The 14,779-nt window shown below is 40.7% G+C and overlaps 1 protein-coding gene across 1 annotated transcript in view; it reads left to right on the top strand.

Annotated features, from left to right (window-relative positions):
* Positions 1-14,779, top strand: part of CHN2 (chimerin 2) — a 326,376-nt gene that overhangs the window by 165,677 nt on the left and 145,920 nt on the right. Inside the window, exon 3 of the mRNA XM_036863191.1 lies at positions 4,485-4,540. Coding sequence (XP_036719086.1) covers positions 4,485-4,540 — 56 coding nt within the window. The remainder of the gene's footprint in view (positions 1-4,484; positions 4,541-14,779) is intronic.

Genomic DNA, 14,779 nt, shown 5'->3' with positions numbered 1-14,779 from the left:
CACCCAGGCCAGGACTTTCACTCGGCCTCCATGGGGAGTGGGTTGATTGTGTTACCAGAGGATGAGCCGAGTTTTCTTACTGAAGAAAAAAATAAAACACTCTCTCAGTGAGCTCTTGATTTCTCAATCTGCTTCAGGTTTCCTGGGGAGCAGGGGATCCCCTTCTCTTACCTCCATGTTCCCTAGTGACCATCCCACCCCATCCCCCTGCCTAACAGCTTATTCCAGAATAAGAGTTCTCTCTTGTGCTGCAAGGACCCAGGTCTGGGGAGTGCCGGGGACAGATTTGGAGCATGGCCGTAGAAGCACAGTCTATCATCTTGCCCCTTAGCACACAGAATCACCCAAGCAGTGACATTTGTTATTGCATTTTGCTTGTGACGTGGGTTTGTTGAACAAAGAAAATTCAAGACATGACATTTTCAAGATTATGTGACATGTTTCAGTTATATTAAATGGGCCTCATGGATGTTTGTTTCGTTATAGCCAACCTTGAAAATGAGGGACTGGGGCTGAAGCTGAGATAGAGTCTAGGGCCCCATTTTCTTCTGTGGCTGCCATGGCAATTGGTTGTCATCTCATTATCTTTATTGAGACATATTATTCAGATGGCAAACAGGCTTTGTCAATATCTATTGCTTGGAACAGCACTGAGCAGATTTTGTAGATCCTGAGACCTGCTCACTGAAAAATAACGATTGATTAATGATGTGTGCTGCCCAGAGACCAGCAAGGAGAGGTGGCACCCCTGGCTTGAGGGTTTTTCAGGGCCCCCCCCCCTCAAAGTTACTCCTGGCTGGGACTATTTCCGGTTGTAAGACTGGTGAATGACCATGTTTCTCTTTACTCAGAGGATACCTAGAGGATACAGCTAAGGGCTTTAGCCTGTTGACACAGGAGAGGAACTGTCCCTTACATTCCTTCTCCTGTAATCTCTGTGATTGTTAATGGCGTCTCAATCTTTCAAGCATTCAAGGCCCTTTCCTCCATTCAATTTGCAATCCAGCCCTGGCCATCCTCCTCTGCAATCAACTCACCTCCTCATCTGCATTTCTACTAGTGTTGTCCTAACTCACACTTTCAGGATCTCCTTTACGTACAACTAAAATACAGTTCTCTTTTGCTTCCCTGCCTCCAAGGATACCCCTCCGATCCTTCCTTCAGTGAAGCAAAGGGCAGTGGCCCCCACTCCTGGCTGTGTGTTGGAATCTCCCAAAGACCTTTAAAAAGAACATATTTCGGGACCCCTTGCCAGGCTGGCAGAGTGAGCATCGCCAGAGACAATGGTGTCTGAGAATCTGTATCTTATAATTATATAATTTATATTTTAGCTCTTCGAAGATTCTAATGCAAGCAACCCCACTTGGGACCGCTCCACCATCTGCCTTAGGGACTACTGGTGAGGCTGAAAAATATAGACCTTGGGACCTGGAAATCAGGCCTTAAATCTTGATTTCATCATATTATCTGTGTGACCTTGAGCTTCTTCACAGCTTGGCGTCTCCACTACTTTGTCACTGAGGGGCAGAATAACAGTTACCTTGGAGGTTGGTTGGGAGGAGTAAATGAGGAAATGTAGATAAGGTGTCTGGCACACAGTAGGTCTCCAGAAAATGAGAACTTCTGTTTTTCTGAACAGTCTTATCCTTATTGTCATTATTCTGAAACAGACCAGATCATGTCACCTCCCTGCTCAAAACACGTCACTGTCCCCCCATTGCTGACAGAAGAACATCCATGCTTCCTACCATGACCTTCAAGGTTCAGTCCCACATGGCCTCCTCCCACATCTGCCCACCCCGGGGCAACAGCACACTGGATTCTCACGGACCAATCAGCACGTCATTCCCTTTTACTGCTGGGGCTCTTTCCTCTATTTGTACCCCCCTCTCTTTTCTCTACCTGTGGAAACCCTGCTAACTCTTCAAGGAGAGCCCCATGCTTCTCCCCTTGGGAAGCCATCCTGACCACCTGAGTAAAAAGAACTGCTTCCTCCTCTGCCCTTAATTAAAGCACTTGGCCCTTCCTGGTTTTGTTTCTCCACGTGCATCTCCCTCACTGGATCAGTGTCCTTGAAGGAATGGCTTGTAACCCATGAGTCAATGCATACAAATATGCATTAAGCATCTGCTATGTGCCAAGCACTGTTTTAGGCGCTGAGCGTCCCACAGTGGAAAGAACAAAGTCCCTGCCCCCAAAGAGCCTACACATTAGTCAAGGGAGACAGCACACAAAATAAACAAATACAGTGTGTTAATGGTGATGAGTACTGTGAAGAAACATGAAATGGTGTAAAGGTAGCGGAGTGATGGGATGGAATTTTATACCAAGTCGGGCAAGGCAGGGAAGACCTGAATGAAGGGGTGGAGTGCCATCTGAACATCTTGGGAAAGAGCAATCCAGGTGGAGGGCACAGCAAGTGCAAAGGCCCTGAGGCATAGAAAAATAAACCAGGGCTTTGGAATCGAAAGGATACATTTTAGCTGGATGCTCTGGGGCAAATATTTCACTCTGGGCACTTATTTCCGCATATAAAAAATGAGCATGGTAATGATACGTTCCGTCCTCGGAGCTCTTGTGAACGTTCAGTAAGACATTGTTCCTGCCACATAACAGATACTCGATATGCTGGTTCCCTTCTCTTCTCTCTTCCCCTCCATTCATCCTCAAAGCCTCCACATAATGCTCCCTGTGGTATCTGTTCTACGGCAGATGTTCAAATATTTGCCGATATGAATTGCAAAGGTGCGCTTAGCTTAAAATGCTTCTCTTATAACAGCTGTACGTCCTTTGCCACCTTCAAGGGAAGCATTAAAAACGGTGTTCACAAAACTGTTCCAGCCATGCCCCCCACATATAACTGCTGGCTTCCGAGGGCATTGACAATGGGAAGAGAAGAGAGGATAGGATTCTCTGGATGTGGGTTCTGCAATTGCTCTAAAGCTCTGTGATTCTAGGGGATGCCCCCTTTGGTTCCCTTTACACTCATTAACAGCAAAACCCTGCTGAAAAGCAGTTTGTTGGTGTTGGAGCTCATTCGAGAGGAATAAAGGATTCCATGCAGGCTCTGTCATGATTTAAGGAGAGCATGGGCTCTAGTGGGAGAGTCAGTGGAATGTCCAAAACTATTTCTCTATTTTTTTGCCAGTTCTTCCTCATGTTTCCTCCTGCACAAGAAGCCTTCTCTGACCTGTCTCTGATACGTGGCTACAGTTGTCCTTAAGTGACACAGGCATCATCATTAGTGTGGGCAACCTAAGCTTAGAAATGCGGCACGTTAAAACAGCCATATGAGGGTTAGATGGTTTCTTCTCTGTTAGGAAGCTGAGTCATCTACCCTTAATTAGGTAAGAAAATAACCATGTTGAGCTGAGGGCATTGGGGAGCCATAGGTACAAAATACATCCCATCATTTCCACCTGTTTCCACATGACCATCTGCCCTTCAATTAAAATTTCTTTCTTTTATTTTTAGACCTAAGAATAAGCCAGAAGTTTTTGCTTCTCTTATTACATTTTCTAGAAGACTTTATGTGATCTAATTTTTAACGTTTCATAGATGTATTCTATGATATGATTCATAGATTTATTTGACATTAATTATTCCCTCTTCAAGATTCTGAAGATAACATCAAGTAGGTTTATTTTCAACCTCTATTTCCATGGAAGTAGAAACCCAAGGTACCTGCATAGAGTAGCTTTTCCTCTAAGAGAAGTAATCAAACCAGCTGAGCAGCAGAAAATCACTCATTATAGTCTAAAAAATCACAAATAATATTCTGATAAATTACATTTTTGTATACAATTACCTGCTTTCCTCCATGCCCAAGCCTGAAAGTCTGTCTTTAAAACAGGATATAAGAGAGTTATTATTATTTAAGATCCTAAAGGGCCCAAGAAAAAGGAATGACAATGGGTGGGAAATAGTCAAGTAGGTAAGTATCCGTGGTGATGGGCGGGGCAAAAATGGAACTCGTGAAAAGAGAAATGAGCTGGGGCTTCATTCACTCACAGAATCGGCTGTGTCTTTGTCCATAACTGTAACATTTCAGAGAATGCCACTCCTCTTCTAATGCCCGTCTTTCCCTGGTATGTCAAGAAACATCAGCATTGAGATTCAGGAATCCTATTATATGATCTTACTACCTAGGTACTCACAAGTAGAATTTCATCTTTAAAATTGTCGACAGAATTTTAGTCCTATCTAGTCTTCCAAGAAAGCCATAACATGAACAATGCCAGTAACAATTATGAAACTAAATTGTCCTTATAAAAATTTAAAAAAATCAGTTTTGCCCGTTTATAGTCATTGTGACTAATTTCCATGTAAATGATCTGCCTTTATTCGGTCTAAAAATGTGTCTGTATCTCCTTTGATTTTTGGTTGAGAAATTTGCAGTTCTTGAAAGGTGGTTAGGTGGAACTGTTTGAAGGCATGTTGGTATGTGCTGATGCTTTTTAATTCTCTCTTTTTATATTTGGCAGTGTATCAGTTACAGCAAGAGGCCCCTCGTCCCAAGAGGATCATTTGTCCTGGGGAGGTCAGTACTCAGCTATTTCCAATACACCTTGTTAAATATGATGAATGGTCAGCACTATGTTGATATTGGAGGACCTTCAGATTTCCTGGGAGTTGATTTCTTTTAATGTTTGTTAAAGTGTCACCAAATTTAACATCTAAATAATCTATATTTTGAAATCAGGTATTATTTGAAAAATACTAACTTGGAATCAGAAGTCTTACATTTTTCACTACTACAGAGGCAAATTAAGCATCCTTTGTAAACTCCAAAATGTGTGTTCTGGTTGTTTTCTTTGTTCCTGCAGTTTTGATACTTGTATCATTTTTTTATTATGAAATGCTTCCAAAAGAGAAAATGCAGAGAATGATAAATATCTGGATACTCTCAACACCCATATTTAGCAAACCTTTACATTTTGTCATATTAAAAAAAATCCCTACGAGAAAAGTGACTGGGTTTTTATTCTTGGAGATAAGCTTAAAAATATATTGACTCATAAAAATGCTTACCAGGCACAGAACTTTCCCTAGCCCTCCTTTACCCATCAGTTCTCTTATCATCTGGGATGCCAGCAAGATTTGAAAGGCAGGACTAAGGCTCTGTTTTCTATTTTTATGCTGACTAGGTGCTTTAATAGCCAGACCAATATCCTTCAAACAAAGGTCCATGGGTCCTTGATTATTTTTGTTATTATGACTTTGATTAAATACAGAAGAGCAGATTTCTTTTAAAGTGTCACATCTGCCTTATCAGAGGGAAAGGCTCTAATTCCAACAATCTTGAGATTTTTTCCCTTGAACATCAGTACTTTCTGGCAGACTGACTGGATCTGGTTTTGAATCTGTCTCAAAGACTTAGGTACATATGTACCCACACCCAGAGCCAACTTACCACTGTTTAATAAGTGTTTCTACATGAAATTTTACTTCTGTTGAAGGGTACTGAAGTTCATCAAGTAATCTGAATTTTAATAGAGTGGACATTCTCATCCCAGAAATATAGCCTGAGAAGAGAAAATATTTGATCTGTAAGGAAAAATCCAGGATGAGGTCAAATCTTTATTTGGTGCTATGATCTTGTTCTGTCACTAACCCTGCTGACTTGTCTTTTGGTTATTAAATAATATCCAAGTAAGAGAAATATAGGATAAATACAAAAATTTTAATGAGATGCTTTAATTAGGGTATTTTGAGTGAGAAATAAGAAACAAGTTGTTAAAAATTCTTTCAATCCTACTTTACGTTTAGTATTTTGCCATCAGGAAAAATATAACCGTGTGTAGGGAGTTAGAGGAGTTTAAATGTCTCCATGAAAAGAATGTTTGTAAAATTAAAATACAACTAAAGTCTCTTCCTAGGGGTATTAATAAAAAGTCTACTGGTAAGGTCGGGCACTAGAACTTGAAACCCAAGGGAATATAGTAAATATTCATCTGTTCATTTATTTTATATATATGTAATATATAGATAGAGAGAGAGACTGCTCTGTTCTTACTTAGATCTAGGCGTTGGGAATACAGCAAAGAACTTGGCTATTGGTGCTCTGAGTGTCATATTAATTGTATGTAATTAAAGATATATTTAAGATGTTATCTATGGGTGGGTGTAAAAGAGAGAGAGAGAGAAAGAAACAGAGAAAGAAAGAGAGAGAGAGCGAGAGAGAGAGAAAGAGTCTGAGCACCTCTTTGTTTCTCAAAATCCTTGGAACCATGTCCGTTGTCCTCTAAGCCAGGTGGAATGTTAGCAGCGGAGATGGGTAGATTCAGATTAGCTTCATGAAGCCTCTTCACAGGGTTCCTCTGAAACCCTTCAGACATCCTATGGGCTGAGGGTCCACAGCCTATCTCTTTAATGTCACACTTGCCTCAGAAGGAAGCGCCCCAGAGGCCTTAGCAAAGCAGAGCTGTGAGCCACAAGCCACCACCATCTGCTATGACTAAAGGATATGGCGTGTGTACAGCTTTTTTCTTCCTTCTTTCTCGTCTTTTAAACCAAGCTTTTCACAGTTTGACCTTTATCAATCTGATTCATTAATAAGTTGTGCCTGGTGGATGCTGGATTCCTAGGTAACTTGCCTCTAGGAATTCCATATCTCATTTCTGCCAGGAAACCTAACACGAAATGGACATTCATCAACTCCCATTTCCTGAGCAGGCAGCGTGGGGCCCATCCAGCCAGGCAGATGTCAGGTGATAAAAGGGCCGAGTGTGGCTGGAGGAACAGGTGCTGCCGAGGCGAGAGCCAGCCAGGGTAGCTTCAGGGCCCTTTGTCCTCCGGTGCAAATAATTCCTGCCCACACTGCTCGGCCTCCCAGGACTTGGCCTCCTTCTAGTGAAGGAGCGGTCGCTGGTGAAACCACTCCTGCTGCAGAGGGTGTTTTAGCAAACGGCTCTGTGCCTCATAGCACGCCTGCGTGCTCGGGGATGTGCCTAATGAAGAAGCCTTTCAGTCTGAGTGTGTGGCCAGAAAGACTGAAGCTTTATTAACACATTTACATAAAGCCATAAAGGCTATTTCTTTTGAACAGTGAGTTATGATTTTTTCTGTGTCTTTGCCATCGTATCCCTCAGCTAGCCATTGAGTCCTCGCTTTATTGTACACACAGCCTCGCTGCCCTCCTTCTTAGTCTCCAGCCCCTGTCCTGTCAGCCACCTTGTCCCTGGCAAGCCTGCCCGGCTGTGTTGCTCCAGCACACTCCATCTCTTTTGTTTCTCTGATGACTAATAACCTCCCAGGCTATGGGCCTCTCTCAGGTTCGGGTCCTCCCACTGAAAGTGATAAATCCCACATTAGAGCACCAAGTGAGTCTGCAGTTACAGTCATGGAACACTGTCGTTCAAGTGTACAGACACAGGCCAACCTGACTTGAATGCTTGGTGGCTCTCGACGGATACCAACCGCCTAATGGACTTTGTTGGAGAACTAGGCAATCGAGGGTACAGACTGATTCAGCAGGTGAAATCCAGTGAGCTTTGCAAACCCAGGAAGGGAAGCCCGGCTGCAGAGTCAGCTGGACTTGTTCTGAATCCTTGTTCTACCACTTTCCAGCTACCTGACTTAGAACCAAGCACTTACTCTCTCAGGGGGATTAAGGTCTACCCCCAGGGCAAACAGCTACTGTGCAGGGTGTTGTAAGTGGGATCTATGTGTCAAGTGTCTAGAATGGTGCCTGGCACATCAGAGGTACTCACTGTTGATGACTCATGGCAGATTCAGAAATCTGTGGAGAGCAAGTTCTGAGACAGTCATTAGGGACAGAGTCACAGCAATGACAGTATTCTCTGGATGTGAGGGCCAAAAAGGCAGTGATCAAGAACAAAGCAAGATGCCTGGGTCAGGGATTAAGCTGCCATGTAAAAAGATACTGAGGAGGAGGAACAGAAGGTACAAGGGGCTGAACAACGGCTCTGGCGCCAGTTAAGCCAGGGAGGGTCAGTTACTGAAATAATAGTCCATGACTTTCTTGAGATTCATCGTGGTAAATTAATATTTATTGAGCAGCCACGGCACCTGGCACTCTTCTCTACCGGCATTTCCCGAGGGCTCCATGCCATGAGATTCAGAACATCTTCCGGTACGCAAAATTCTCACTTGCCCTTTCTGTCAATTATCAATCAGTCGTCACATAAGCATTTATTAATCACCAAATGTGTGCCTGGGTGGTCTGCTAGGAATTGTGCAGAATATCGACTCCTAAATTTGCATCTCTAGCTAAGACCTCTCCCCTGGGCTCCAAACACCTCGCTCCATCTGTCTTCTTGACCTTTTCAGGGAGATGTCCCACCGGCCATCTGTAGCCAAATGCTCAAAGGAGAACTGGACCCCACTCCATTAAATGGCACCTAACTTCAGAAACCTGCATGCTTGTCTCTCCTACCCTCACCCTCTTCTCTTAGCAAGCTTCATTTACCTCCAAATATATCTTGCATTTGTCACTCTTCTGTGCCTCCAGGACTACCATGGGGTCGGGCCCATCATCGTTTCTTACCTGGATTGTTGCTGCTCATCAGCCTTCATCTCCCTGCTTCCACTCTTGGCACTCTCCCTGACACACACACACTCACACACACACACACGCACACCCCATCCTTCAAACAGGAGCCCAAACCATCATTGTTAGATATAAATCCAACTGCTTCAGCAGCTTCCCATTGCTCTTAAAATAAAAGCAAGACCTCGGGCTTCCCTGGTGGTACAGTGGTTGAGAATTTGCCTGCTGATGCAAGGGCCACGGATTCGAGCCCTGGTCTGGGAAGATCCCACATGCGGCGGAGCAACTAAGCCCATGTGCCGCAACTATTGAGCCTGCGCGCCTAGAGCCCGTGAGCCACAGCTACTGAGCCCACGTGCCACAACTACTGAAGCCCGTGCACCCAGTGCCGGTGCTCTGCAACAAGAGAAGCCACCGCAATGAGAAGCCTGCACACCGCAACAAAGAGTAGCCCCCGCTCGCCGTACCTAGAGAAAGCCCGCGTGCAGCAACGACGACCCAACGCAGCCAAAAATAAAAACAAATAAATTAATTAATTTAGAAATAAGTAAAAGAAAAAAAAAAAGCAAGACCTCTTGCCATGCCTGTGAGCCATGGTGTGGCTCCTGCCTTCCTCACTGCCCTGTCTGTACCATTCTTCTCGGAGTACACTGCCTTGCAGCCCCACTAGCTCCTGCTCCTATTCATCAAACGGATCATACTGCTGCTACCACAGGGCCTTTGCATTTGCCCTTTGCCTGGAATTCTTGTCCTCGAGTTCTCTGCCTGTCCAAGTTTCAGATCAAATTTCACCTAATAAAGCCCTCCTTGAACCCCCTAAAAATTAGCACCTACAGACCTTCTCTCTCGTTTCACCCTGTTTATTTTGTTTATAGGACTTAATACACTCTCTAGTATACTTTTGATCATATTTAATTGTTTACTTGTTGCTTGTACATCTCTCTCCAGGAGAATACAAGCTCCAGAGACGTCACCAGTCTTAATCATAAGTACTTCCCTAGCATTAAGCCCAGGGCCAAGCAGCAGTGGGCAATCAGTAAATATATGGTAAAATGATGAAAAAAAGGATAGAGACTGCTAACATAAGGAATTTAGAATTCTCAAACTATTACTAATAGCATATCAGATTTACTCAATGCTGTTATTAGGGGAGGGAGTTGAACTTTTTGGCTGTTGTTGAGGTTCTTACGTAAACATGGACTAATACTTTTTCCTGGAACATTCTAACTTTCTTTTTGACCTTTCCAAAAGGCCAAACGTCAAGATTTACTTGCAAGGTCCCCAAGAATTACCTGAAGAATACAAAATATGCAGAAATTCTTTTATGACTGTAAATGATTTGGTGTCATTTGTCATTCTTTTTTGAAATTGTTGTAGTGAATATGGGATTAAAAAAAGCAATTTCAAAGCAGGGAAATAAATAACATACTATTATTTCAAATTGTTCTCCATTTTATGCGGCTTTACTTCCCCTCTCCCTTACCACAGAGTATTTTGGAAATTTTTTTTAATGCAGAAGTGAATTGTAGAACTGAAGTTTCTAGCATTTATGATCAGAACCTTTTTATTTTCTTGATTGTCAGAGGTTAAGCCAAGTACAGATGACAGTGAACTATCTTAAGTTGCCGTAGTACCTTATTTTACCTCCTAGTGAATTGTATTCACTTTTTAAATATTACCATAAGTGCCCCTTCCCCCTTTTTTATGCATTTTCTCTAGCTTTTGGTGTTCCTAAATATCTACCCATTTCATCCCTTCTACCTTTATTTGTAAAAACTGTCCTTTTAAGCCTATAAGGGCATTTCATTTTATCATTAGGCTTTTAAATTTTCATTCACCATACCTAGATTTCACGTCTTAGAGTCTTGTAGCTTTAGGCGTTTATCTTGTCTTAGACATGTCTGGAAAATCTTAACAAGCCATACTGATTGGCTGTATCATTCTCAACTAACTCAGTACATTTCAAATCACAGATTTAAAGTAAACTCAGAGGGGTTTTCTAATATTCTACCATCCTCCCCCCTTTTCTTCTTCTATTCATTGAAAATAAATGTTTTTTGAAAACTCTACTGATTCAAGACATCTAGACGATATGTCTTTAACGTAATGAGATTGATTCTATAAGCCACAAACAAAAATCAATCCCATTACCTTTTAATTGGCTTTATGTGTAGTAATCAGAAGGCTATTTCTTCCCTGGTCAGAAATATTTCTCTTCTTTTCATCCTAGACTTTCTCCACTGGTCTCTTTTCTCCCCTTACTATTGATACAACCTAGAATAAAAGGCTTTTCCCATCATTATTACCCCCAGGCTTTCATTTCACTTCCTAATGCAGTCAGGCGTTTTTGCTGATGTGATTTCATCCTGAGCTAGACTTACTTTGCTTGTAGACCCACTGTTGTAAACGGGGAAAACCTTCTCATAAAACTAATGTTAGAAAAAAAATTTTAGACACATGAGTTTTATTTTTTTTCTAAAGATAAAACCAAGTTTTCTGCTTCTTTAAATAAAAAGCTGCTCTTTTTTATTAACAAGTGAGGCCATCTACCAAATTACATAACCTTCCAAAAATTTTACTCTCTTTGGAATATTCTGAATTTCTTCTAATGTAACGCAGACTTTGCACGTTTGCACCTAGAAAATATTTATTCATTTCCAAGGTGATATTGTGAGCAGTGGATAAGGGCTCTTGCGGACAAGCTGCTATAGAATTCAGATGCTCAGAGGCTCCAAGCCGAGAGGACAGATGGCTAAACTGGAGAGGGCCACCAAGGAACAGCATATATATATATATAAGTTGAGTGAAAGTTGAGGCAAAAGTAGGTTTTTTTCCTTAAAACAGAATAAGGAAAATGAGGGAGAATTAATAGTGATTGATAAGAAGTAAAATTTCTTTCTTTTTTTTTGAAATGTGCATCTTTTTTTTAAAATTTTCACATGAATTAGTATTTTATTTTATTTTATTTTGAGTTTTTGAATTTTGTTTTATTTATTTTTTTATACAACAGGTTCTTATTAGTCATCGAGTTTACACATATCAGTGTATACATGTCGATCGCAATCTCCCAATTCATCACACCACCATCCCCACCCCCACACCGCTTTCCCCCCTTGGTGACCATACGTTTGTTCTCTACATCTGTGTCTCTATTTCTGCCCTGCAAACCGGTTCATCTGTACCATTTTTCTAGGTTCCACATATATGCGTTAATATACAATATTTGTTTTTCTCTTTATGACTTACTTCACTCTGTATGACAGTCTCTAGATTCATCCACGTCTCTACAAATGACCCAATTTCATTCCTTTTTATGGCTGAGTAATATTCCACTGTATATATTTACCACATCTTCTTTATCCAGTCGTCTGTCGATGGGCATTTAGGTTGCTTCCATGACCTGGCTATTGTAAATAGTGCTGCAATGAACATTGGGGTGCATGTGTCTTTTTGAATTATGGTTGTCTCTGGGTATATGCCCAGTAGTGAGATTGCTGGGTCATATGGTAATTCTATTTTTAGTTTTTTAAGGAACCTCCATACTGTTCTCCATAGTGGCTGTATCAATTTACATTCCCACCAACAGTGCAAGAGGGTTCCCTTTTCTCCACACCCTCTCCAGCATTTGTTGTTTGTAGATTTTCTGACGATGCCCATTCTAACTGGTGTGAGGTGATACCTCACTGTAGTTTTGATTTGCATTTCTCTAATAATTAGTGATGTTGAGCATCTTTTCATGTGCTTCTTGGCCATCTGTATGTCTTCTTTGGAGAAATGTCTATTTAGGTCTTCTGTCCATTTTTGGATTGGGTTGTTTGTTTTTTTAATATTGAGTTACATGAGCTGTTTATATATTTTGGAGATTAATCCTTTGTCCGTTGATTCATTTGCAAATATTTTCTCCCAGTCTGAGGGTTGTCTTTTCGTCTTGTTTGTAGTTTCCTTTTCTTTGCAAAAGCTTTGAAGTTTAATTAGGTCCCATTTGTTTATTTTTATTTTTATTTCCATTACTCTAGGAGGTGGATCAAAAAAGATCTTGCTGTGATTTATATCAAAGAGTGTTCTTCCTATGTTTTCCTCTAAGAGTTTTATACTGTCTGGTCTTACATTTAGGTCTCTAATCCATTTTGAGTTTATTTTAGTGTAAGGTGTTAGGGAGTGTTCTAATTTTATTCTTTTACATGTAGCTGTCCAGTTTTCCCAGCACCACTTTTTGAAGAGACTGTCTTTTCTCCATTGTATATCCTTGCCTCCTTTGTTACAGATTAGTTGACCATGGGTGCGTGGGTTTATCTCTGGGCTTTCTATCCTATTCCATTGATCTATATTTCTGTTTTTGTGCCAGTACCATGTCGTCTTGATTACTGTAGCTTTGTAGTATAGTCTGAAGTCAGGGAGTCTGATTCCTCCAGCTCTGTTTTTTTCCCTCAAGACTGCTTTGGCAATCAGGGTCTTTTGTGTCTCCATACAAATTTTAAGATTTTTTGTTCTAGTTCTGTAAAAAATGCCATTGGTAATTTGATAGGGATTGCACTGAATCTGTAGATTGCTTTGGGTAGTATAGTCATTTTCACAATGTTGATTCTTCCAATCCAAGAACATGCTACATCTCTCCATCTGTTGGTATCATCTTTAATTTCTTTCAACAGTGTCATAGTTTTCTGCATACAGGTCTTTTGTTTCCCTAGGTAGGTTTATTCCTAGGTATTTTATTCTTTTTGTTGCAATGGTAAATGGAAGTGTTTCCTTAATTTCTCTTTCAAATTTTTCATCATTAGTGTATAGGTATGCAAGAGATTTCTGTGCATTAATTTTGTATCCTGCAACTTTACCAAATTCATTGATTAGCTCTACTAGTTTTCTGGTGGCATCTTTAGGATTCTCTATGTATAGTATCATGTCATTGACAAACAGTGACAGTTTTACTTCTGCTTTTCCAATTTGTATTCCTTTTATTTCTTTTTCTTCTCTGATTGCCGTGGCTAGGACTTCCAAAACTATGTTGAATAATAGTGGTGAGAGTGGACATCCTTGTCTTGTTCCTGATCTTAGAGGAAATGCTTTCAGTTTTTCACCATGGAGAATGATGTTTGCTGTGGGTTTGTCATATATGGCCTTTATTATGTTGAGGTAGGTTCCCTCTGTGCCCACTTTCTGGAGAGTTTTTATCATAAATGGGTGTTGAATTTTGTCAAAAGCTTTTTCTGCATCTATTGAGATGATCATATGGTTTTTATTCTTCAATTTGTTAATATGATGTATCACATTGATTGATTTGCGTATATTGAAGAATCCTTGCATCCCTGGGATAAATCCCACTTGATCATGGTGTATGATCCTTTTAATGTGTTGCTGGATTCTGTTTGCTAGTATTTTGGTGAGGATTTTTGCATCTATATTCATCAGTGATATTGGTCTGTAATTTTCTTTTTTCTGTAGTATCTTTGTCTGGTTTGGTATCAGGGTGATGGTGGCCTCATAGGATGAGTTTGAGAGTGTTCCTTCCTCTGCAATTTTTTGGAAGAGTTTGAGAAGGATGGGTGTTAGCTCTTCTCTAAATGTTTGATAGAATTCACCTGTGAAGCCATCTGGTCCTGGACTTTTGTTTATTGGAAGATTTTTAATCACAGTTTCAATTTCATTACTTGTGATTGGTCTGTTCATATTTTCTGTTTCTTCCTGGTTCAGTCTTGGAAGCTTATACCTTCCTAAGAATTTGTCCATTTCTTCCAGGTTGTCCATTTTATTGGCATAGAGTTGCTTGTAGTAGTCTCTCAGGATGCTTTGTATTTCTGTGGTGTCTATTGTAACTTCTTTTTCATTCCTAATTTTATTGGTTTGTGTCCTCTCCCTCTTTTTCTTGATGAGTCTGGCTAATGGTTTATCAATTTTGTTTATCTTCTCAAAGAACCAGCTTTTAGTTTTATTGATCTTTGCTGTTGTTTTCTTTGTTTCTATTTCATTTATTTCTGCTCTGATCTTTATTATTTCTTTCCTTCTACTACTTTGGGTTTTGTTTGTTCTTCTTTCTCTAGTTCCTTTAGGTGTAAGGTTATGTATTGAGGTGCTCCTATGTTGGGTGCATATATATTTATATTTGTTATATCTTCTTCTTGGATTGATCCCTTGATCATTATGTAGTGTCCTTCCTTGTCTCTTGTAACCTTCTTTATTTTAAAGTCTATTTTATCTGATATGAGTATTGCTACTCCAGCTTTCTTTTGATTTCCATTTGCATGGAATATCTTTTTCCATCCCCTCACTTTC

Source organism: Balaenoptera musculus, chromosome 9, assembly GCF_009873245.2.
Source record: "Balaenoptera musculus isolate JJ_BM4_2016_0621 chromosome 9, mBalMus1.pri.v3, whole genome shotgun sequence".
Taxonomy (NCBI): Eukaryota; Metazoa; Chordata; class Mammalia; order Artiodactyla; family Balaenopteridae; genus Balaenoptera; species Balaenoptera musculus.
This window is presented reverse-complemented; position numbering and strand designations above follow the sequence as displayed.